A 26,787-nucleotide genomic window follows, 5' to 3' on the forward strand; every position below is an offset into this window, starting at 1 on the left:
TGCTGTGCCTTCCTGCCCCTGTACTGTGCCCATTTACTGTCCCCCCCTGTGCTGTGCCCTCCTGCCCCCTGTACTGTGCCCACTTACCCTCCTCCCTGTGCTGTGCCCTCCTGCTCCCCCTGTACTGTACCCTCCTGTCCCCTGTACTGTGCCCACTTACCCTCCCCTTGTACTATACTCTCCTGCCCCCTGTACTGTGCCCACTTACCCTCCCCATGTGATGTGCCCACTTACCCTCCCACTGTGCTGTGCTTTCCTCCCCTGTATTGTGCCCACTTACCCTCCCCCTCTGTGCTGTGCCCTCCTGCTCCCTCCTTTACCGTACCCTCCTGCCCCCTGTACTGTGTCCACTTACCCTCCTTATACAGTTAATTTTTATCGCTTGAATCATTTTTCCCATTATGGGTGTGAGTGGGGCCTCGTGCCTTAGTTTTGCCTAAGGCCTCACAAAGCCTGGAGCCGCCTCTGGGTGCAGTGACAGTATATTATACAGATGACATGTTAGATCCAAGATGAGTGCAGTGACTGTATATTATACAGATGAGATGTTAGATCCAGGATGAGTGCAGTGACAGTATATTATACAGATGACATGTTAGATCCAGGATGAGTGCAGTGACAGTATATTATACAGATGAGATGTTAGTTTCAGGCGGAGTGCAGTGACAGTATATTATACAGATGACATGTTAGATCCAGGCGAAGTGCAGTGACAGTATATTATACAGATGAGATGTTAGATCCAGGCGAAGTGCAATGACAGTAAAATATACAGATGAGATGTTAGATCCAGGATGAGTGCAGTGACAGTATATTATGCAGATGAGATGTTAGATCCAGGATGAGTGCAGTGACAGTATATTATACAGATGAGATGTTAGATCCAGGATGAGTACAGTGACAGTATATTATACAGATGAGATGTTAGATCCAGGATGAGTACAGTGACAGTATATTATACAGATGAGATGTTAGATCCAGGATGAGTACAGTGACAGTATATTATACAGATGAGATGTTAGATCCAGGATGAGTACAGTGACAGTATATTATACAGATGAGATGTTAGATCCAGGATGAGTGCAGTGACAGTATATTATACAGATGAGATGTTAGATCCAGGATGAGTACAGTGACAGTATATTATACAGATGAGATGTTAGATCCAGGATGAGTACAGTGACAGTATATTATACAGATGAGATGTTAGATCCAGGATGAGTACAGTTACAGTATATTATACAGATGAGATGTTAGATCCAGGATGAGTGCAGTGACAGTATATTATACAGATGACATGTTAGATCCAGGATGAGTGCAGTGACAGTATATTATACAGATGAGATGTTAGATCCAGGATGAGTGCAGTGACAGTATATTATACAGATGAGATGTTAGATCCAGAATGAGTGCAGTGACAGTATATTATACAGATGACATGTTAGTTTCAGGCGGAGTGCAGTGACAGTATATTATACAGATGAGATGTCAGATTCAGGCGGAGTGCAGTGACAGAGAACTGAGCAGTCTGTGTACAGACCACACTCCATAGACACGCCCCGCCATGTACTGTAGACTAACCTCATTCTGCACTCAGTTTTAGTAACACATGATACCAGGAATTGAAAATGAAAAGACAACTATAGCAAACAAATATTGTACTCTGATAACTGTATATGGTTAAAATAGATGTAAGTCCTAACTCAATGACATCCAATTTACTAAAGGACTGGATATTATAAACAATTTTCATGTAAAAAAAAATATAATAGCATGTTCAACTTTTTTATCATTTATTGCCTTTCAGTTCTGTTTATCTCCTGTGGGCTCTTTGCTGCCACTTCATGTTGACATATTTACCCTCCAGTGGGGTTGCATGGTATTTCTGAGGATAGGTTTCCTGATGGTAACAAGAGTGGACCACGCCTGAATAATGTTTGTTGAAACATCCACTTGCAGACTACATCTGGATGCCTGAGCCACGGTGACAACAATGCGGGTGTACAATTTATAAGGTGTTGTCATCTTCTGACAGGAAGTGCCTAGACATGGACCTTCATGGCAGGAATATTAGGTATTATATTTAATTTGTTATTTCTGTTTACAAACCTTTTCACACCTAGAGATATTCATTAGAATCAATAGTGTGCATTTTTCTTTTTTTCTGCTAAATAATAATGACAGTGGTCCTGACCTTTAATTGTGACCCTTGACCCTGACACTTTCCTAGATCATGCCCTGGTCTAAAAATTTTATCCTTATTTTATGAAAAAAAAATTTACACACAGACTTTTTTTTTTTTTTTTACATTCTTCTCCTCTGACTAGGAGAAAAAGATACAATATTGCCCTCCATTCAGAGGCAGAAGAGAGTACAGAGGCAGTCACTATGATAGCCAATCATAGGCTGTCACAGCAATCATGAGTTCGACAGCCAGTCCTCCTGTGACCCGATCATTAGTTTAAAAACCAGGAGCTGTCGGTGACAGCTCATTTTCTCTGCTAGGAGTGCTCAGGGGAAATGTGCTTGCAGCACAAATGCCAAATGCATATATGTGGCCCATTTCCACAAGTAGGGCTGCGTTCACACTGCAAGGGGTAGCCGCCTGTTTATGTCTAGAGCAAGGGTCTCCAAACTTTCCAAACAAAGGGCCAGTTTACTGTCCTTTAGTCTTTAGGGGGGCCGGACTGTGGACAGCGGGAATAGAACATTTTTCTGGCGTCAGTGGGAGTAAGCAGTGCCCCATCTTTGGTATTAGGGAGAGGAATAGTGCCCCATTGTTGGTGTCAGTGGCAGGAATTATGCTGCATTTTTGGTGTCAGTGGGAGAAATGGTGCCCCATTGTTGATGTCAGTGGCAGGATATATGCATAATTCCCAACATTCTGAAAAAAATAATAGGGACTTTTTTTTTGTATGTAGGCGGAGTCTTATTTTAATTAGGAGTGGGGCATGCATTTGTAGGTGTGGTTTAGCGGTGATAAAGAATGGCGTGGTTTAAATTAGAGAGAGTAGAGAGGGAAGAGAGGGCAGAGAGAAGAGAGAGAATAGAGGGTAGAGAAGGTAGAAAGGGAAGAGAGGGAAGAGAGGGAATAGAAGGTAGAGAGGGAAGAGAGGGAAGAGAGAGAATAGAAGGTAGAGAGGGAAGAGAGAGAAGAGAGGGAATAGAAGGTAGAGAAGGAAGAGAGGGAAGAGAGGGAGGAGAGGGAAGAGAGGGAGGAGAGGGAGGAGAGGGAGGAGAGGGTAGAGAGGCAAGAAAGTGTAGATAGAGAAGAGAGGGAATAGAAGGTAAAGAGGGAAGAGAGGGAAGAGAGGGAAGAGAGGGTAGAGAGGGAATAGAAGGTAGAGAGGGAAGAGAGAGAAGAGAGGGAATAGAAGGTAGAGAAGGAAGAGAGGGAGGAGAGGGAAGAGAGGGAGGAGAGGGAAGAGAGGGAGGAGAGGGAGGAGAGGGTAGAGAGGCAAGAAAGTGTAGATAGAGAAGAGAGGGAATAGAAGGTAAAGAGGGAAGAGAGGGAAGAGAGGGAAGAGAGGGTAGAGAGGGAATAGAAGGTAGAGAGGGAAGAGAGAGAAGAGAGGGAATAGAAGGTAGAGAAGGAAGAGAGGGAGGAGAGGGAAGAGAGGGAGGAGAGGGAAGAGAGGGAGGAGAGGGAAGAGAGGGAGGAGAGGGAGGAGAGGGAGGAGAGGGTAGAGAGGCAAGAAAGTGTAGATAGAGAAGAGAGGGAATAGAAGGTAAAGAGGGAAGAGAGGGAAGAGAGGGAAGAGAGGGTAGAGAGGGAGGAGAGGCAGGAGAGGGTAGACAGGGTAGAGAGGGAAGAGAGGGAGGAGAGGCAAGAGAGTGTAGAGGGAGTAGAGACAGAAGAGAGGAAATAGAGGGTAGAGAGGGAAGAGAGGGAGAAAGAGATAGGGAGGGAAGGGGAGAGAAGGAAGGAAAGAAAGAGGGATGAAGAGACAGCAGGCCCAGATCCTACACCACAATAGAAATGTGTATTCCAGAAAGTTTAACAATCAGAAGATAAAGCTACTCCAAACTCCATCTCCCAGGCAGATCCCATCAAACAGATGCAAGAAATGGTCAGAGAGTGTGAAGACATAGTACAGGAGACTGTCAGAGAGGGTGAGGACATAGTACAAGAGATGGTCAGAGAGGGTGAGGACATAGTACAAGAGATGGTCAGAGAGGGTGAGGACATAGTACAGGAGGCTGTCAAAGAGGGTGGGGATATGTTATAGGAGACCGTCAGAGAGGATGGAAATAGTACAGGGGTACAGGACTTGATTTGCACCCAACCCAGCTCTGTACCACCACCCCCCCAAACACACAGAACGTCCAACAGATCACATGGCCACTCATCTGCAAATGTGGTGTCTGCAGCATTGCCATCTCCCACCTCTGCTGCCTATCAGCTAAGAATTGAGCGGGGGCTGTCGGATGGCAGCTCAGTGGTACCCGCGGGATCTCCCGGTATTCGATAGACAACCCCCATCACCGGCCAACCACCATCCGCAACTTTTGGCTATGGAAACATGGCTGTGGTAAAATCCCGGGAAATTGGCTTTTTCCCGGTATTCAATAGGCAACCCCATCACTATGTCCTCCACCCCGCACACCTAATCGGCTCTCTCTTCAGTGTACAAGCAGAGCATTCGCTTGTACATTGAAGCCGATTAGTTATGTGGGTCGGAGGACCCTCCCCTCTCCACTGAACATAGAGGAGACACCTGCTAGCCAGAGGGAAATACAGCGGCCATGTTTCCATGGCCAAAAGTTGCGGCTGGTGGTCGGCCGGTGATGGGGGTTGCCTAACGAATACTGGGAAAAAGACAATTTCCTGGGAAAATCGGGACATGTATGATTATACCTTATTTTTGTTGTTAGTGGGATGAATAGTGCCCCAAGGGCAAGCAAAGGGCCACATCTGGCCCAGGGGCCACAGATTGGAAACCTCTGGTCTAGAGGATGGAAAAGCACTTTTACTAACCTGATTCTTTACTCCCCCAGCAGACGGCACTCTTCCAACCTCTAGTGGTGGACTGTTCCTCAGTGTCCTCGTTGGTCTTGATCATGTCAGAGGACCTTAGGCCACCAGAGTGTAGGGAAGAAGAGGCTCTGGGGATTGGTCTAAAAGCACAGAGGAGCCTGCAGGAGTGTAGGATAAAGCTTGGTTCACACTAGCCCGACTCCAAAGTCGCACGCCTTTCAGTGCAATTTTGGAGTCCGACTTTGATGTGACTTTTTACATTCTGGTTTTGAAGTCGTATCAAAGTCAGACCAAAGTATTGCAGGAACCTTTTCTGAAGTCGGATAGACTTGTGTAGTATCAGTTAAGACAGCTCTCATAGGAAAACATTGAATTTCACATGTCACTCGACTGAATTTCACAGGTCACTCGACTTGAGGTCTCACAAGTCGAATCCTATGTCGCATCAGTGTGATCCAAGCCTAAGGTAAGTAAAACTGCTTTACCAAGTCCCCTAGACATAAACATGCAGTTATTTCTTGCAGTGCAGGTACTGCCCCACTACAAGGGAGGATTTTTATATTTTCTGGAGTTCAGCTTTAGGCATCATTCACACGGGCGCTGAGGCCTGTACAACACTAGATATTAAATAGGGATTCAGTGGCTCACTGCCCGTGTGAATGATGCCTAAAGCTGAACTCCAATAAACCTATAAAGCCTCCCTTGCAGCAGTGGCGGTGCGTCCATAAGTGCACATGGGCACCGCCCCCTTTCTCCTGCCACCCCCTCTAGCACCAATAGATAGATTCATGCATTGCATGAATCTATCTATGGCCGCCGCTGCTACCCGCTGTTCAGGCGCCTGGCCCCCTTTCGGGCACTTAAATTACAGCGGCGGGGGGAGGGTGTTCTTTTAAGCACCTGATTAGAGCCATAGGCTCTAATAGGCGTCAAAAAAGGTGACCTGCGAGCGCCATGCTGGTCGCCCATTGATTTCAATGGGCAGGGGTGCTTTTGGAGCGGTGTATACACTCAAAGAACCTGCTTGCAGGACTTTTTTTGACGTTCTGCCAGCGCAGCGCCCCAGTGAGAAAGCACTCGGGCTTTCACACTTGGATTGCAGATGAGGCATTTTTCAGGCGCTATTTTTTAGTGCTAGAGCGCCTCCAGTGTGAAAGGGGTCTAATTCATCCCAAAGGTGTTCTATCGGGTTGAGGTGTAGGCAGTCAAGTTCATCCACCCCAAACTCACTCATCCACACTCTATTGCCAAAAGTATTGGCCCACCCCTCCCAATCATTTGGTGGAGGGGGATTATGGTGTGGGGTTGTTTTTTTTTCTTAGTTCCAGTGAGGGGATGCAACACTGCCTCCTGCTGGAGGATACAATAAATACTTTTTGCTTGTATGTCTCAGGCTTTTATCAAATGATGTTGCTCATTTCAGGTTTCTCCTGGTGAAGAGTGAAACAAGAACAGGATCTTGTATGCCACCACTGCCCCCCCCCTTGGGTCGGTCAGTCAGTAGCACTTGAATGAATATTCACTGTTGAAACGCTAATCCTCAATCCGGCCTGTTAGAGCTTCTGGCTCTAATCCATTTTAACTGTGGGCAGCTGAAGCTGCTGCCCGTTCACTTCCTGGATTTACACAGACACACCTCCAGCTCTGCAGCTCTCGTTGGCCCTCTTTTGACTCATCCCCCCCACCCCCTTTCCCTTCCTGGCAAACTCTCACAAGCATGAGAGAGAGCTGTGCATGATGTCATAAGCCTATTTATCAGACAAGAAACAGAAAGTGGTCCGTATCAGGGTTGCCAACGTCCCGCAGCATTTTTTACTGACAAAACATGGCAAATTTACTGGCGGAGCACATTTTTCCCTGACAACCTGAGAAATTACAGAACTCCTATTGAAAACTAACACAGTGAATATTTGAACAGTATAAACATGATATGGAAACACTGATAATACCCATACCAAAGTAATTTGCTTAATTTACACTTAAAAAGTCAACACCGCATGAAAATATCAGGCCCTGATATTTACTGGCAGTTGTAAAAAAATCACTGGCGGTTGGCAACCCTGGTCCGTATAAGGTATTTACTGGCAGAAAAAAAATGTTTTACTATCCAAAGTTAAAACAACAAGGGCAGAAGATTTAATAGCTGGGACGATGAAAAAATGACTTTAACCACTTGAGGTCCGGGCCATAGCCGAATGACGGCTACAGCGCGGACCTCAATTTCCGGGAGGCCGTCATGGGACGTCCTCCCCTGTGCACACACACCGCGCGCACCCTGCAGGGCGCGCGGTGTGTGCGCTGTGATCACCGAGTCACGGAGACTCGGATGATCACAGATCCGAGAAAGGGGCCGGTCCCAATGACAGCTGATCACATGATATAAACAAAACCTCGGTGATCGGTTTCGTTTTCTCCTCACGCTGACAGCGTGAGGAGGAAAAACAAGCCGATCACCGGCTTATGTCAAAGGGGCATCGGTCCCGAAGAGAAAGGAGGCACATATGCCTCATCTGTGCCAACAGGTGCCATCTATTATTGCCACCTGCCAGTGCCCACAAGTGCCACCTGTCAATGCCCACAAGTGCCACCTGTCAATGCCCACAAGTGCCACCTATCAATGCCCTCCAGTGGTGCCAATCAGTGCCACCTAGCAGTGCTGCCATCAATCAGTGCCCAATCAGTACCCATCACCGCCACACATCAGTGCCCATCAGTGCCGCCTCATCAGCGTAGGAGTAACTAAGGAGAAAAATTACCTGTTTGCAAAATTTTATAACAAAATATAAAAAAAATATATTTTTTTTTTTTTAAATTCTGTCTTTTTAATTTTTTTTAACAAAAACTAAAAACCGCAGAGGTGATCAAATACCATCAAAAGAAAGCTCTATTTGTAGGAAAAAAATGATAAAAATTTAATTTGGGTACAGTGTTGTATGACCGCGCAATTGTCATCCAAAGTGCAACAGCGCTAAAAGCTGAAAATTGGTCTGGACAGGAGGGGGGTTTAAGTGCCCAGTAAGCAAGTGGTTAAACAGAACACTCTTTCTAAACAATCTTGTTTTTGTTTTTTTGTCCGTGAAAATAAAGTTATTGAAAAGAAATCTGTATCCTGATTGGCCGGGGCACTCCTGGAACGCAGGCTGTCTTGTCGTTTCTCAGTGACGTGTTCAGGAAGCGACTTCCACTGAGGATGTTCAGGAAACCGAACCGCAACCTTCGGGTCCGGAGAGCGGAGTCCAGCGGGGAGGAGGATGAGGAGGAGGGGGACCGGAGCAAGGTGGAGAGGCAGAGGAGGCCCGGCGGACGGGGACTGAGCTGCGGGACTAAGAAGAGGAAAGAAGAGGAGGAGGAGGAGGAAGCCATAGAGAAGGTGGACACCAGGGACCCAGCGGAGACCTCCTCCGGGACTGCCGGCCTGCTCAGCTTTACCGAGGAGAGGGAGGGTGAGAGAATCGGGGCTTCTCCTGTGTTATATAGCATCGACAGTGCGTTGTATGTTCTATTGCATCCCCTGCATCCATCGTGTTACTATGGCATCCCCTGCATCCATCGTGTTACGTGGGTCCCCAGTGTGTTCTATGGCATCCCCTGCATCCATCGTGTTACGTGGGTCCCCAGTGTGTTCTATGGCATCCCCTGCATCCATCGCGTTACATGGGTCCCCAGTGTGTTCTATGGCATCCCCTGCATCCATCGCGTTACATGGGTCCCCAGTGTGTTCTATGGCATCCCCTGCATCCATCGTGTTACATGGGTACCCAGTGTGTTCTATGGCATCCCCTGCATCCATCGTGTTACTATGGCATCCCCTGCATCCATCGCGTTACATGGGTCCCCAGTGTGTTCTATGGCATCCCCTGCATCCATCGCGTTACGTGGGTCCCCAGTGTGTTCTATGGCATCCCCTGCATCCATCGCGTTACGTGGGTCCCCAGTGTGTTCTATGGCATCCCCTGCATCCATCGCGTTACGTGGGTCCCCAGTGTGTTCTATGGCATCCCCTGCATCCATCGCGTTACGTGGGTCCCCAGTGTGTTCTATGGCATCCCCTGCATCCATCGCGTTACGTGGGTCCCCAGTGTGTTCTATGGCATCCCCTGCATCCATCGCGTTACATGGGTCCCCAGTGTGTTCTATGGCATCCCCTGCATCCATCGTGTTACATGGGTACCCAGTGTGTTCTATGGCATCCCCTGCATCCATCGTGTTACTATGGCATCCCCTGCATCCATCGCGTTACATGGGTCCCCAGTGTGTTCTATGGCATCCCCTGCATCCATCGCGTTACGTGGGTCCCCAGTGTGTTCTATGGCATCCCCTGCATCCATCGCGTTACGTGGGTCCCCAGTGTGTTCTATGGCATCCCCTGCATCCATCGCGTTACGTGGGTCCCCAGTGTGTTCTATGGCATCCCCTGCATCCATCGCGTTACGTGGGTCCCCAGTGTGTTCTATGGCATCCCCTGCATCCATCGCGTTACGTGGGTCCCCAGTGTGTTCTATGGCATCCCCTGCATCCATCGCGTTACGTGGGTCCCCAGTGTGTTCTATGGCATCCCCTGCATCCATCGCGTTACATGGGTCCCCAGTGTGTTATATGGCATCCCCTGCATCCATCGCGTTATATGGGTCCCCAGTGTGTTCTATGGCATCCCCTGCATCCATCGCGTTACATGGGTCCCCAGTGTGTTCTATGGCATCCCCTGCATCCATCGCGTTATATGGGTCCCCAGTGTGTTATATGGCATCCCCTGCATCCATCGCGTTACATGGGTCCCCAGTGTGTTCTATGGCATCCCCTGCATCCATCGCGTTACATGGGTCCCCAGTGTGTTCTATGGCATCCCCTGCATCCATCGTGTTACATGGGTACCCAGTGTGTTCTATGGCATCCCCTGCATCCATCGTGTTACTATGGCATCCCCTGCATCCATCGCGTTACATGGGTCCCCAGTGTGTTCTATGGCATCCCCTGCATCCATCGCGTTACATGGGTCCCCAGTGTGTTCTATGGCATCCCCTGCATCCATCGCGTTACATGGGTCCCCAGTGTGTTATATGGCATCCCCTGCATCCATCACGTTACATGGGTCCCCAGTGTGTTATATGGCATCCCCTGCATCCATCGCGTTACATGGGTCCCCAGTGTGTTCTATGGCATCCCCTGCACCCATCGCGTTACATGGGTCCCCAGTGTGTTCTATGGCATCCCCTGCATCCATCGCGTTACATGGGTCCCCAGTGTGTTCTGTGGCATCCCCTGCAACCCGGTGTGTTACTTAACATCCCCTGTTACGTGTCATTGCCCCTACCCCATGGCTGTTATAATGCATCCTCTGCACACCCCCAGTGTTATGCGGCATCCCATGCACTCCCTGGTGTGGCATCCCCTTCACCCTCAGATTGCTATGTTACATTGTATCCCCAGCATGCTACATAGCATCCCCTGCACCCTCAGTGTATTTTATGACATCCCCTGCATGTTACATAGCATCCCCTGCATCCACAGCATGTTGCATGGAATTCCTTGGCGTGTTATGCGGCATCCCATGCACTCCCTGGTGTGTTGTGTTATATGGCATCCTCTTCACCCTCAGATTGTTATGTTATATCTCCAGTATGCTACATGGCATCCTCTGCATCCCAAAGTGTATTACATGGCATCCCCTGCACCCTCCAGTATATTATATTGCATCCCCTGCACCCCTGGTGTATTTTATATCTCCCCGCACTCCCAGCATGTTACGTGGTGTCCCCTGCATCCACAGTGTTACATGGCATCTCTTGCACCCCCAGCATGCTCTGTGACCTCCCCTGTTCCCCCTAGCACGTTAGATGCTATTGCTGCACCCCCAGTGTTTTGTTCTATGTTATATTGCATCCCCAGCGTGTTGGTGGCACCCCTGCATCCACAGCATGTTTTATGACATCACCGGCGTGTTGTGTGGCATTCTCTGCACCCCCCAGGGTTATGCAGCATCCCATGCACCCTCTCCCCTCATTGTGTTATGTTATATGGCATCCCCTTCACCCTCAGCTTGTTACATTTTATTGCATCTCATACATCCCCAGAATGCTACTGGCATCCCTTGCACCCCCAGCATGTTCCATGTTATATTGCATCCCCAGCTATTATATGCCATCCCCTGTGCCTCCACAGCAGGTTACATGTTATAATGTGTATGGCATCCCCTGCACCTCTCCAACTTGTTACATCATATGACAACCCCTGCACCTCCAGCTTGTATTATGACAAGCCCTTCAATATCTCCAATATTCTTATTATTGTATTTTACTCCAGGTGAAGAGGTGACCTTTAGGATCAAGAAGCCGAGTGTAAACGCAGTGGTGTTTAAAGTTCAGAAAAGGCCAGAAAATGTTGAAGTTGCCAGCAGATCACCGGATGGTGGTAGGTGTGAACTTCATTGTCCAAAAATTGGGAAACAAGCGGGGAAGGGACAAGTAGTTGAAAGGAGGAGCTCCTTTCAACTACTTGTCCCTTCCCCGCTTGTTTCCCAATTGTTTGATAAAGTAGCACAGTTCTGAAGGTCCCCCGTCCACGTGGACCAAATGGTCTGTTTTGCGTTACACTGTCAGTAGTCTGAGATCCATCTTTTATGCTCTTTTGTGAAGTTCATTGTACAGGAAATGGTGAAAGATGATCCATTAACATATCAGAACATCTGTCACAAACCCGGCCTATTAACCACTTCAGCCCCGGAAGGTTTTACCCACTTCCTGACCAGGCCATTTTTTGCGATACAGCACTTAAACTGTTAATTGCGCGGACGTGCGACGCCGTACCCAAATAAAATTGTTGTCCTTTTTTTTCCCACAAATAGAGCTTTAACAAAAAAAAAGAGTGACAATTAAAAAAAAAAAAAACACATATTCTTTCTGCTATAATACATAACGAAAAAAAAATATAAATAAAACAAATGTATTCATAAATTTAGGCTAGTATGTATTCTTCTACATATTTTTGGTAACAACAATTGCAATAAGCATATATTGATTGGTTTGTGCAAAAGTTATATCGTCTACAAAATAGGGGATAGTTTTATAGCATTTTTTTTGTTTACTAGTAATGGCGGCGACCAGCGTTTTTTTAGCTGGACTGTTGAACGACAAAAAAGGAGGGGTTTAGGGACTTTTAGGAAGCCAGAACCTGATAAGGTTACGTATTTCCATCCCTATGGGACTTTATATGAAAACATGACCCCGTAAGGTCATGTGTTTCCATCCCTAATGTATCAAAGGAAGGAGAGCAAGGAGAGTGGGACTTTGTGTGAAGCACATGCTTCACACAAAGTTCCACTCTCCTTGCTCTCCTTCCTTTATCGGGACTGCGACATAGCAGCGGACAAATCTGACCCCAAGTGACGCTTTTTGGGTACCAGTGACACTAATACAGGGATCAGTGCTAAAAAAATGCACTGTATAAATGACACTGGCAGGGAAAGGATTAACACTAGTGGTGATCAAGGGGTTAAGTGTGTCCTAGTGAGGTGTTTTTCTAACTGAATGGGGGACAGATGCACTGCAGGTAAGCTGAAGCTGAAACACTAGATCTTGCTTACCCTCACTGACAGATCAGCGGTGTGCCTTGTTTACATTGGCACACCGCTAATCCGTGTCTACACTGGAAGATGGGTGGCCGCCACACAAGCTGATTTACTCATGCTGTGTCCAATCACAGTGGGAGCGGAGCGCGCGTGCAAAATCACGTACAAGAATGCAGTATATGTACGGTGGGCGGTCCGGAAGCGGTTAATACCAAAAATATGAGGAAATCTATATAGACATTTGCGATGTGTGAATAAAGTGGAGTGAATTCTTCATGCCAAAACAATTGGTCAGTTCAAGATGAAATGCAAATCTTGGCTTTTCCTTTGGGGCCCAGTCACTTCATTGCATTGCGGTAATGTGCATGCATACATACGTCAGTGCAATGCGGTACCGTTCATTCCTAATGGCACTTTGACACACCTTAGGTATGTTGTGTATTGGACAGCCAATTACAATCAATAGGCTGACCTAGCACAACACATAATAATATGCAATACGATGCTGATTAGTGGTTGAGCATTTCATGCACCATAACTGACCAGGCTTTGATGAATGGGCCCTTAAAGGCCCCACCCCTGAGCCTCCACATTTAATGTGATAGGTGGCCACCCTCCTCAATCAAGGGGGCAAAGGGTCAGGTTAAAATATGTAACTAGATTCTGAGCTGAAATTAACTGGTCCAAAAAAACAAACCTTGGGCTATGTATGGCTCTCTGGAGCAAAATTTTTCCAGACCTGGGACATCCAAGTGAAAGGCAGTCTATGTGATAAGACATACTAATAGTAAGGCTCCTACTTCTTGGTCTCTGGATCCTCCAATTTGGGATCATTCCATCTTTTACGTTGTGCACCCATTAAATGAGAAATTATTCATCTGGCTCCCCCTTTATAAAACCCCCCATTGCGGGCTACCCATTTGGATTGTCATTGAGAGGGATCACTGGAGTTTATCCCCAAACCGGAGGTCGTGTTTGCAGAGGCTGTTATCCCCTAGTGCAGGGATATGCAATTAGCGGACCTCCAGCTGTTGCAGAACTACAAGTCCCATGAGGCATTGCAAGACTCTGACAGCCTCAAGCATGACACCAAGAGGCAGAGGCATGATGGAACTTGTAGTTTTGCAACAGCTGGAGGTCTGCTAATTGCATATCCCTGCCCTAGTGTATCACACCACAAGTTTGATTGACTCATCATTAGACGTACGCCTGTTTGAGTTCAATCGTTTTGGTAAGCCTTTTAATTATTGGTGGTAGATCATCTATCAGCAATTTCTTTGCACAACCTTCACTTCAAGTCACAATGATGTTTTGCTTATTCCTTGATGGACTTTGAATCCCTTTTGGACATTTACTTCACCGTTATACTGTTCACTTGTTTTATGGGTTTCATTTGATTGTCTTACTCATTAGTTATATAATTCAGACATCATATTGAGTGAAAAATGTCCTTTTAAGTTTGTGCTTTAAGCATTTAACATTTGCATATTGTAATCAATGTGTTTGGAATTACATTTGTTCATTTTGGTTTTCTCATCACCCAAGTGGTTCACATACAGTGTAAACTTGGCACAAATTTTTAGCCTCAGTTCATGCTGAGACAGTTTATTAGCACTGCACTTAATTTTACACTTTACACTTTGCAATTGATCCTTTGCTGTGCTGGCTGCTATCTAACAATTTGAAAGAAACAGCGCAGTATAGTAGTTTTGTTTATATAAAGAAACGTGATTCTTAGTGTTGGATCCAAATGTACACATGAATTATCATAACCTCCTATTCCTTCTATATTGAACTTTATTGTAATCGTACTGTCGCCCCTTATGTTGTAAAGCGCTGCGTAAACTGTCACTGATATATGAATCCTGTATAATAATAATAATAGCAATTCATATTGTTAAGATTCACAAGGCGGCAGCAGCAATTCAGAACAGGAGCACAGTGAACCTGAAGACCTGGAATGTTTTAAGGAAGAGTCACCGGAATCTGCAAGCACTAGTACATCTTCATCCTCTTCTCCATCTCAACCATCGCAAGCAGGTCTGTAGCTAATCTCACCGGTGTAATTGCATGTGTATAGGGATGCAAAACTTGATGTAGATGTGTCTAAAATGTCAGACCTGTCCAGCCAAAATATTTTTTTTGCTGTGGTATGTATGTGTGTGTTTTAAAATGTAATTAAATGTATCCAGCTGCAAGTTTAAAACTGAACTGCCATGAATCCAGCCACATTGGTATGTCCAATGAGGTGCATGCCACCTCCTGGACTTATCTCTGGTATTTAGACCCCTTTCACACTGAAGGCAGTTTTCAGGCATGTTACGCTAGAAATGGAGCCTGTAAAGCGCCTGAAAACTGCCTCCCATCACTCCGAGTGTGAAAGCCCGAGTACTTTCACACTGGGGCGGTGCGCTTGCGGGACAGGAAAAAAGTCCTGCAAGCAGTAACTTTGGGGCAATTTGGGAGCACTGTGCTCCGAAACCGCCCCTGCCCATTGGAATGCATGGGTATCGCTTCGGAAGCGCCGCAACACGGGCGCTTTTAACCCCTTCTTCGGCTGCAAGCGGGGGTTAGAAGCTCCCCGCTAGCAGTTGAAAAGCGACGGTAAATCGCTGCTAAAATGAGTGGCGCTTTAGTGCCATCGCGGACACGCCCACTGTGTGAAAGTAGCCTTACAGCTGACAAAATTACGAAGTACTGGGAGTACAGCTATTGAGAGTTGCTATCTTCTCATATAGCAGCATCTCTGCCTGCTCTTCCCCTCTGCTTTTTATTCACAGAAGGCTTTGGATTTTATGAATAGGTTCACATAATGCAAATCACTCTGTGATTGGGGAGGAAGAGGGGAGGGGCAGGCACAGCAGCTGCATGTGACTCTGCAGCTGCTAGAGCTGGGACCAGAAGTTCCAGCGTTGGATCGCCACAAGTATGCTCCTGGTGCTCAGTACAAATGTAAACTATGAATTAAAGATATATGTACAGGAGGTGGCATTCATCTTACTGGGCTTAACCCATAATAACCCAGCACATTTTACAAAGTGGCTGAATTCCTGGAGTTCCATTTAAATGTGTGAGTCTGTCTTTACATTAGATTCTGTAATTTCTCGTACAACAGGCCTCAGAATGGGACATTGAAAGGTGGTCCTGTGAGCCTGTCAACAGCTAAGCTATGGAAGGAGACTGAATAATATTGGGGGCCATTCTAAGCACAAAAAATACTCAGGAAGGGACATTGTAACTACCTTGAACCTCTACCAGGGCTAGATTTAGCACATGGAACGCTATTTTGGGGACATGCTAGGCACATTGGATTTTCTACCAGAGATGTTCAGAGCACTGATTGAGGGATATACTAACCAGACAGAGAACTCTATCAGGGACATGCTGAGCCCCTATTCAATCACATGGGTGATCATGTGGGACCCACTTCTAGGGACATGCTGACATTTTACAAGTAAAAAAGGCGCAGTACAAAAGTACCTCAGTCAACTGTTCCTATTAGTCCAAGGGACATGTTGAGCACATGGGACCCAGTACACCCTGAGCCTCTATTCAAGGGACATGCTGAGCACATGGGACCCAGTACACCCGAGCCTCTATTCAAGGGACATGCTGAGCACATGGGGCAAACTTTCAGGGACATTCTGATCACATTGGACCTTCCAGGAACTTGCTGAGTTCAAGGTACCCACTTTCGTTGACTCGCTTAGTATACAGGACAGTTTGAGCTGTCTATCAGGCACATTGTGTTTTTTTTTTTTTGTTTTTTTTTTTAATTCTTTATTTTAAACATGGTTCCTTGGCATACCACAAAATACGTCAATTCCTTAGACATAGGCATCTTAGTCAAAATGTTCCATATGTTAAAAGACATTTCATGACTTGAAACAATTTCATTAACATAATAACAACTACTTCATCTCTATCATACCTATAAAGGATATAAGAAACCAAAGGGCCTCATGGAGCCCCCTGCACATTTGCCAAGTTAACCATAGTATATATATCTGGTCTTTCAAATACTTGAACATATTTCATCATTTCAACAGACTAAATTGCAAACTCAATGTATCTTATGTTCTCTTTACTTATAACAGCCGAAATTGCGGCTGTATTTCACTACATAATAAAGAAAACAAAAAAACAAAAACAAAAGAGAGGCACATTGTGTTTTAAACAGAGCATTCTGATCATTGGGCATTGCCATTATGACAGGGTGCTTTCGTTGTGACTATTGAAATCTTCCATGTTTCCACACATAGATATGGCCTGCTGTTTTCTGACAATCCAACATCCTTTCACACTGCCATAACTGGACTAATTAGGACACAATGTTTACATTATATCTACATTTGTGGTGTCCAATGAACATTTCACACATTTAATGATATTGAATATACTGTATATGCCTAACAGAAGTTCCTTTTTTATAGTTTAGACATGGCTTGAAATCTTTATGCAATATCTGTTCAGCGCAGGTGAAATACCGGGTGCTAAGAAAATCCGGGCAGCTCGCAGACAGCGAAAACTGGCACGGAATAAAGGGGCTTTCATATCGTTGCAAGTGTCTCATGAAGTCTCAGATTCTAGCCAGTCCGAAAGTGACAATGAGCTGGATGATCATGAGAGGAGGATCAAGTTTGCCCCTGGGGTGAAAACTTTAAATGAGCAGATGGCTGAAGAAATGGGTAAGATTCCTGCTGCATGTACCATAAACAAGTAATCACAGTTCTCCTCTCTATTAACGTAGAGCTAAAAGCATTTTGGATAGAGTAAGGAAGGTTTGGTTTTGCCATCTTTGTCCCATTTGGGATAATTACCTTCACTTCCTGTCCCATAGCCAAAACAGAAAGTGAGAAGAAATCCCTGCAAATTAAAAGAATCTCTTGGAGTCCCCCAAGTCACCAGAACTAGTGTCTCCATTGGAAGATTTTCCCTTTATTACTTTTCTTAGAGCAACCCAAAATGTGGGATTTTCTGTTACTTTCGCTTTTAATGATAACGGTAAACAGGACAAATAGAGAGGGTAAATCTACCTAATAGGGGCACAGGCAGTAATACAAACTGATAGGTGTTCTAATACCTCTCCACTCTATCCAAAACAAAAAAAAAATGTCTTTTTGTTATACTTTTTTTTTTTTAACAAGAAAGAACTGTTTATTCAATTTTTACAATACAAGTGATGCATATACACAGTTGTGCACAGAAATATTGTCGCATGAGTTGTCCCAAGACGAATGAGCGACATTTTGAAACAGGATAAAGAAGTACAGAGGTGTCGAGTTACATCACATTAGGAGATGAGATCAAAGAAATAGGTTCCAGGAATATTAATTGAGAAGGTCTTGGAGATGGGGGGTGGGGGGGGGGAGAAGGGTGGGATTGGGAGGGAAAGGGGGGGAGGGGAGGAGGGAGGAAAGGGGGGGAGGGAGAGAGGGCCAGAAAAGGACCACATCCATCTTGCTAGGTTCACAGAGCTCAAACAATGATTAGGCATTCAGAAGATTAAAACAATGGTAAACTATTACCGGGCGGGTCCAACAGCATCATCTCGGTGGTCATCCTCCCCCAGTGTGCCCCACGCATCTATCCAACCTGACCATATCTTGTCAAATTTGGCAGGACAGTTTCGGTTAGCATAGGTAAGTTTATACAATGGTAACACCGAGTTCAATTTAAGGCGCCATCAGGATACTGTGGGTGGGGCATTATCCTTCCAGTGAAGGAATATCTCCTTTTTGTTATACTTTAAGTGCAAAATGAGCTACTGGAATTATACTGTTGTCCAAAGCCAAATAGATAACGGTTTGTTTATAGTTGGGGAAGCTGAAGCAGTAAACTTATAAAGCATGGTTAGCCAAAGCTTTTTGTTTTTATTTCGGATAGGAGATGGATAAGACCCCTGTTAGGCCACTTTCACATGGAGCGGACTCCGTCAGCTGAATCTGTCCGCTGATCCTGGCTGAGCAGGCTGATGACAGGTCCATATCCGCTCCACTTATGCATACACAGCACGCTTTCCTCTATGGGCAGTCAGATGTAAACGGACCGCCTCTCTGTTTTACACCCGACTACCATCCGATCCACCAGACGGATGGGGAACAGATCCCCCTTCAGTCTGTTTTAGCAGACAGGATGTCTGTGAGTGTCCATTGAGGGCAATGGATGGTCCGATCGGGTCAGTCTGAAAAACTGACAAGCGGACCCCATTAGTCCGCCCATGTGAAAGGGCCCTTAGGGTTGTTTTTTTTTTCTGTGTGCTGTCCAAGAGATTTCCCTTCCGTTCCTGTGCCAAAGGCATGGCAGGTAGTAAAAGGAGAACTCTTCAAAGTTGGAAAATATCCCCTTTCTGTTGATTGTCACCTCTTGACCACTTAGAAAGTTTGGATTTCCCCTCACTTTTTGTACCAGGGACAAAGTGCTCCAGGACCAATAGTGTGGCTGAATCTTTTTAGTGGGGATACAGGAGGGGCATCAATTTGAATTGGTATTTAAATACATTTTCTTTGTTTACTGGGAATGTGAAAAACAAATACATTTACCCCCTTCTGGTGATTGGCAAGAAACATATCCCATAAGTTCAGCTATTTAACCAACATATACTGTTTGTGCCTGGGGTATTGGTGCTCAGCAGGGCTGTTTGACATTTTCTTTTAAGTGTTGCAGTTCAGGTTCCGGAAACCTATAAAAAGTGAAGATATTTTAAATGACTGAAGTCTCTTTGACAAACAAAACCCAGTATTATATATGTATACATGATAGAATATTTTATTTAAAAATAATAAAAATAATCTTAAAATGTACAAAAAAAACATACTCATACTTGATAATGACGGATTCCTTTTCAAATTGTTCACTTATTGGTTATATTGCAACAGACTTCCTGGCCATCATATTGCTCATAGAAAATATTTACGTTTGTTTGCTGCAGTGCCTGAAGTCGGTAATGCTTATTACCTGATTGTTGCAGGAGAAGATACCAATCCATGTTGCTCTGTATGGTTGGAAACAGAATGGGGGAATGCTGATTAGTCTGGAATGATGTACAGAGTATAGTTGCTAACATCAGCCATGCTAAATTAATGCACATACTGCAGTGGTTACAGTAGTGTATTCAAATGCATATACTGCATTTTGTTTTGCAGGGTCGAGCAGTGACTCGGGCAGAGAAAACCAAGAAGACAATGATGAGCAAGACCGCTGGGAAGAGCAGCAGATAAGAAAAGCTGTCAAATATCAACAGGTCTGCATTTCACCTATTTGTATACCTGGTTAAATGTTTACTACTTGTTTCTAATTATCTGGTGTGAAGTTTAGCAATGGAGATTTTTCCAGGCACTCGATTTCACTCAGAAACATACATTTAGACACCTTTCACACTGGAGGCATTTTTCAGGCGCTTTAGCGATAAAAATAGCGCCTGTAAAGTGCCTGAAAAATGCCTCATCTGCAGTCCCAGTGTGAAGGCCAGAGTGCTTTCACACGGGGGCGCTGCGCTGGCAGGACACTTAAAAAAGTCCTGCAAGCAGCATCTCTGGGATGCTTTAGGAGCGGTGTATACACTGCTCCTAAAGCGCTCCTGGCCATTGAAATCAATGGGCAGCGCCGCCGAAGCGCCTCAGCAGCTGCGCTTTGCGGCCACCATTGACCCCTTCATCGGCCGCTAGCCGAGGTTAAAAGTGCCCCGCTAGCAGCCGAAAAGCGCCTCGAAAACAATGGTAAAGCGCCGCTAAAAATAATGGCGCTTTACCGCTAATGCGGCCGTGCTCTTGGTGTGAAAGGGCTCTTAGGGTTCCTGCCCACTTTTAGTCAAGTACCTTTACACAAGGTTTATCCTTGAAGGTGTTCTCAGCATTACAGATAGAAAATAAGTGTTCAGCTTGCTGGCTGTTGGGTCTGCTTAGACCCTCAGCCTGCTGTAGCAGAGACTGAACTTTTCCCTCAGATGTCGACCTGGTCAGGCCAGACAGACTTGGACACCCACTCCTTGCCCTTCTGTGTACACGTGCTGCTCCTGCAGAAAATAGTCTCCTGAAAAGGGAGTGCTTACCAAGTCAAGGATACTCCCTTTTGTCTCACCTTTCTCCAGTGAGTCTCAGGCATGAACAGGGAACCTTTCACCGCTGAACCAGGCACTGGTTCTTTGTGCATTAAAAGACCATTCATTTGTTACATGGGTTAGTTCTTTGAAAACATTTTCCCAAACAGTCTTCCAGGTCAGCCCATGCGATATAGGCACCTCCTCCAACAGGAACAGGAAACACATCACCAAATACACTATAACCATTTCAGCTCCGGAAGATTTACCCCCCCCCCCCCTTCATGACCAGGCAATTTTTTGTGATATGGCACTGCGTTACGTTAACAATTGTGCGGTTGTGCGACACTATACCCAAATAAAATTTGTGTTTTTTTTCCTACAAATAGACCTTTCTTTTGGTGGTATTTGATCACCTCTGTGCATTTTATTTTTTGTGCTGTAAATAAAAAGAAATGTTAAAAATCGTATTTCTTCATCAATTTAGGCCATTATTTATTCTGCTACATATTTTTGGTTAAATTCCCAATAGGTGTATATTGATTGGTTTGCGCAAAAATTATAGCGTCTACAAACTATTTATGTAATTTTATTTATTTTTTTTTCACTAGTAATGCGGCGATAACTGACTAATAGCGGGATTGTGATATTGCTGCGGACAAATCAGACACTGACACTTTTTTTGGTAACTAGTGACACTAATACAGTGATCAGTGCTGAAAAATATGCACTTTCACTGTACTAATGACACTGGCTGGGAAGGGGTTAACATCATGGGCGAGCAAAGGGTTAACTGTGTGCCTAGCTGTTGTTTTCTTACTGTGGGTGAGGTGCTTTTACTAAAGAAGGCAAGGATCCATGTTTCTGCTTTGCAATCAGCTTTGTTTACATAGGCAGATTGCCATTCTGCCTGTGTACAGAGCGTTCGGAGGGTGCCGGCCGACATCGGGTCTGCGGTACCCGTTGATCGGCGTGCGGGATCGTGTGTGTGTATGTGTGTATGTATATACATATATATGTGTGATACTGCACCCTGTTGCAGTAAAACTGCTATAGGGTGCTCAGCAAGTAGTTAAAAGGAAGTCCCCCTGCTGAACTGATCAGTTTTTGTGTTTCCTCCGGACAGAGTAGATACATTACCTGGAACCTGGGTAAGGTAGGCCTCAGTTTCTCTCGCTATTCTATTCTTCCACCCCCTACTTAACCACTTAACAACCAGCCCATAGCCGAATGACGGCTGCAGGGCGGTTGCTTAACTCTGGGAGGGCGTACTATGACGTCCTCCCAGAATTCCCCTCTCGCGCGCCCCCGAACACATCCGTGACCGCATCATGTCACGGATCCCGGTAAATGGCTGCTGATCGCGGCCGTTTACCATGTGATCGCGTCGTCAAATGACGGCGCGATCACATGTAAACAGACCGGCGTCATCTGATGACGCCGGTTCCTCTCCTCCCCTCCTGTGTACCGATCGGTACACTGTGAGCGGAGAGGGGGATGGATGGATGGCTGCAGCGCTGTGGGCTGGATGTGTAGTGCCCACAGCGCTGCACAGTGACATCCAGCCATCCATCCATCCATACTCCGCAATACCCCGCCATACTCCGCCATACTCCGCCATACTCCGCCATACTCCGCCATACCCCGCCATACCCCGCCATACCCCGCCATACCCCGCCATACCCCGCCATACCCCGCCATACCCCGCCATACCCCGCCATACCCAGCCATACCCTGCCATGCTGAGCCATGCTCAGCCATGCTCAGCTGTACTCGGCCTCTTTATGTGGCCAGGCTGTGGAAGTCTCACACATGTGGTATCGCCGTACTCAGGAGGAGTAGGAGAATCTATTTTGGGGTGTCATTTTTGGTATGTACATGTTATGTGGTAGAAATATTGTATAAATGGACAACTTTGTGTTAAAAAAAAAAAAAAAAAAGCGTTTTAACCACTTCCCGCCCGTCGGCTGTCATACAACGTCCTTGACTTTGTGCGGGGATATCTGAATGATGCCTGCAGCTACAGGCATCATTCAGATATCAGCTTTTTCAGCCGGCAATTCCCTACACCATAAGAACGATCATAGCGGCTGTTCCACTGCTTGATCGTTCTTACGGGAGGCGAGAGGGGATGCCCCTCCCGCGCTTCTACCGACTCACCGCTACGATCGAAGCCAGGATCGTTTTTTTTTTTTTTTTTTTTTATTTCAGGCTTACCAGCCTAGAGGTGAGATGTGGGGTCCTATTGACCCCATATCTCACTGTAAAGAGGACCTGTCATGCCATATTCCTATTACAAGGATGTTTACATTCCTTGTAATGGGAATAAAAGTGGTCAAAAAATTTTTTTTTTTGGAAAAAAGCATCAAACTAAAATAAATAAAGTAAAATGAACAATAAAAAAAAAAAAAAAATTTTAAAGCGCCCCTGTCCCTGTGTGCTCGCATGCAGAAGCGAATGCATACGTAAGTCCTGCCCACATATGAAAACGGTGTTCAAACCACACATGTGAGGTATCGCTGCGATCAGTAGAGCGAGAGCAATAATTTTGGCCCTAGACCTCCTCTGTAACTCAAAACATGTAACCAGTCAAAAATTTTACAGCGTCGCCTATGGGGATTTTTGAGTAGCAAAGTTTGGCGCCATTCCACAAGTGCGTGCAATTTTGAAAGGTGACATGTTGGGTATCTATTTACTCGGCGTAACTTTATCTTTCACATTATGCAAAAACATTGGGCTAACTTTACTGTTTTGGTTTTTGTAAAGCACAAAACTGTTTTTTTCCCAAAAAAAAACGTTAAAAAAATTGCTGTGCAAATACCGTGCGAGATAAAAAGTTGCAACGACCGCCATTGTATTCTCTAGGGTCTTTGCTAAAAAAACATATATAATGTTTTGGGGTTCTATGTAATTTTCTAGCTAATAAATGATGATTTTTACATGTAGGAGAGAAATGTCGGAATTGGCCTGGGCGCTCCAGAACGCCTGAAGGTGCTCCCCTGCATGTTGGGCCTCTGTATGTGGCCACGCTGTGTAAAAGTCTCACACATGTGGTATCACCATACTCGGGAGTAATAGCAGAATGTGTTTTGGTGTGTAATTTGTGGTATGCATATGTGGTGTGTGAGAAATAACTTGCTAATATGACAATGTTGTGGAAAAAAAAAAGTAAAAAAAAAACCTTGATTTTGCAAAGAATTGTGGGAAAAAATGACAACTTCAAAAAACTCACCATGCATCTTTCTAAATACCTTGGAATGTCTTCTTTCCAAAAAGGGGTCATTTGGGGGGTATTTGTACTTTTCTGGCATGTTGGGGTCTCAAGAAATTAGATAGGCCGTCAGTACTTCAGGTGTGATCAATTTTCAGATATTCGCACCATAGCTTTTGGACTCTATAACTTTCACAAAGACCAAATAATATACACTAATTTGGGTTATTTTTACCAAAGATATGTAGCGGTATAAATTTTGGCCAAAATATATGAAGAAAAATTACTAATTTGCAAAATATTATAACAGAAATGAAGAAAAATGTATTTTTTTACAGATTTTTCGGTCTTTTTTCTTTTATAGCGCAAAAAATAAAGAACCCAGCGGTGATTAAATACCACCAAAAGAAAGCTCCATTTGTGTGAAAAAAAGGATAAAAATTTCATATAGATACAGTGTTGCATGACTGAGTAATTGTCATTCAAAATGTAAGAGCACCAAAAGCTGAAAATTGGTCTGGTTAGGAAGGGGGTTTAAGTGCCCAGTTGTCAAGTGGTTAAAGTGGATGTAAACCTGAAATTTTTTTTTTTTTTTTTTTGATACCCTACTGTAGAGTATACGATTTCCTATCATTTGAGCCCAGTCTTGCCACACAGAGTTAATCCATCTCTGAGCAATCCTCTTTTATTGTTCAGTGAGAAAAATCTTGACAAACTGAGAAAAACTTTGTCAAATACTCCCCCTTGTTGTGAGTGACAGCCTAAGACACAGGCGTTATTTTTTAATTCCCTCCCCCACTCCTTTCTTCAGCAGCTCTGCAAGGATTGGCTGTTCCACACCTCACCATGATTTGGCATGCTGAAGTCATGTGGTTACTTTCCTGTCTTTTCACTGGATGTTAGAAATCATAGCAGAAGTTCAGTATAAGAAATACACAGGAGAAAATGCATATTGACAAGGGGAGTGTAGAGGTGGGCGGGGAGTCTACTGACATCATGACTCCACCCACCGAGCTCCAGACAACAGACCCACCCACAGAATATGCAGTTTTTCGGGTCTCATAACAGACAGAGGGGAGACATTTGACAGGTAAAGATACATGCAGGAGGCATGTATATCCTTGTAGATAACCCCTATGGCAGCAGTTTAGAAAGAATGACATTGGGTTTACAGCTACTTTAACCACTTAAGGATCGCCTCACGCCGATATACGTCGGCAAGGCGGCACGGGCAGGCAAAATCACGTAGCTCTACGTGATCTGCCTCCCGCGGGTGGGGGGTCCGATCGGACCCCCCCCCCCCCCCCGGTGCCCGAGGCGGTCCTCTTTTGTCCCCCGGCGATCGAAGGTGAGGGGGAGGCCATCCGTTCGTGGCCCCCCCCCTCGCGATCGCCGCCGGCCAATCAGAACATTCCTTTGCTGCTGTATGCTAAACAGCAGCAAAGGAAATTATGTCATCTCTCCTCGGCTTGGTATTTTCCGTTCCGGCGCCGAGGAGAGCAGACATCTATGTGAGTGCACAAACACTACACACACACACACACACAGTAGAACATGCCAGGCACACAAAACACCCCCCCCCCCGATCGCCCCCCAATCACCCCTCCCCCCTCCCTGTCACACTGACACCAAGCAGGGTTTTTTTTATTTTTTTCTGATTACTGCATGGTGTCAGTTTGTGACAGTTACTGTGTTAGGACAGTTAGGGTTAGCCCCCTTTAGGTCTAGGGTACCCCCCTAACCCCCCCCCCCCTAATAAAGTTTTAACCCCTTGATCACCCCGTCGCCAGTGTCACTAAGCGATCATTTTTCTGATCGCTGTACTAGTGTCACTGGTGACGCTAGTTAGGGACGTAAATATTTGAGTTCACCGTCAGCGTTTTATAGCGACAGGGACCCCCATATACTACCTAATAAATGTTTTAATTGCCCCCTAGTTAACCCTTTCACCACTGATCACCGTATAACTGTTACGGGTGACGCTGGTTAGTTCGTTTATTTTTTATAGTGTCAGGGCACCCGCCGTTTATTACCTAATAAAAGTTTAGTCCCCTGATCGCCCGGCGGTAATATGCGTCTCCCCAGGCAGCGTCAGATTAGCGCCAGTACCGCTAACACCCACGCACGCAGCATACGCCTCCCTTAGTGGTATAGTATCTGAACGGATCAATATCTGATCCGATCAGATCTATACTAGCGTCCCCAGCAGTTTAGGGTTCCCAAAAACGCAGTGTTAGCGGGATCAGCCCAGATACCTGCTAGCACCTGCGTTTTGCCCCTCCGCCCGGCCCAGCCCACCCAAGTGCAGTATCGATCGATCACTGTCACTTACAAAACACTAAACCCATAACTGCAGCGTTTGCAGAGTCAGGCCTGATCCCTGCGATCGCTAACAGTTTTTTTTGGTAGCATTTTGGTGAACTGGCAAGCACCAGCCCCAGGCAGCGTCAGGTTAGCGCCAGTAGCGATAACACCCACGCACGCACCGTACACCTCCCTTAGTGGTATAGTATCTGAACGAATCAATATCTGATCCGATCAGATCTATACTAGCGTCCCCAGCAGTTTAGGGTTCCCAAAAACGCAGTGTTAGTGGGATCAGCCCAGATACCTGCTAGCACCTGCGTTTTTTCCCCTCCGCCCGGCCCAGCCCACCCAAGTGCAGTATCGATCGATCACTGTCACTTACAAAACACTAAACGCATAACTGCAGCGTTCGCAGAGTCAGGCCTTATCCCTGCGATCGCTAACAGTTTTTTTGGTAGCGTTTTGGTGAACTAGCAAGCGCCAGCGGCCTAGTACACCCCGGTCGTGGTCAAACCAGCACTGCAGTAACACTTGGTGACGTGGCGAGTCCCATAAGTGCAGTCCAAGCTGGTGAGGTGGCAAGCACAAGTAGTGTCCCGCTGCCACCAAGAAGAAGAAAAACAGGCCCGTCCTGCCCATAATGCCCTTCCTGCTGCATTCGCCAATCCTAATAATTGGGAACCCACCAC

At 45.7% G+C, this 26,787-nt stretch overlaps 1 protein-coding gene across 2 annotated transcripts in view; it reads left to right on the forward strand.

Annotated features, from left to right (window-relative positions):
* The first annotated feature begins 8,108 nt into the window (after window positions 1–8,108).
* Window positions 8,109–26,787, forward strand: part of GCFC2 (GC-rich sequence DNA-binding factor 2) — a 42,949-nt gene continuing 24,270 nt past the window's right edge. For both annotated transcript variants that reach the window (XM_073625287.1, XM_073625288.1), the window contains exons 1-5: window positions 8,109–8,421; window positions 11,279–11,386; window positions 14,445–14,582; window positions 17,021–17,230; window positions 19,688–19,785. In XM_073625287.1, coding sequence (XP_073481388.1) covers window positions 8,169–8,421; window positions 11,279–11,386; window positions 14,445–14,582; window positions 17,021–17,230; window positions 19,688–19,785 — 807 coding nt within the window. In that variant the 5' untranslated portion in view covers window positions 8,109–8,168. The remainder of the gene's footprint in view (window positions 8,422–11,278; window positions 11,387–14,444; window positions 14,583–17,020; window positions 17,231–19,687; window positions 19,786–26,787) is intronic.

This window comes from Aquarana catesbeiana, linkage group LG04, assembly GCF_042186555.1.
Source record: "Aquarana catesbeiana isolate 2022-GZ linkage group LG04, ASM4218655v1, whole genome shotgun sequence".
Taxonomy (NCBI): Eukaryota; Metazoa; Chordata; class Amphibia; order Anura; family Ranidae; genus Aquarana; species Aquarana catesbeiana.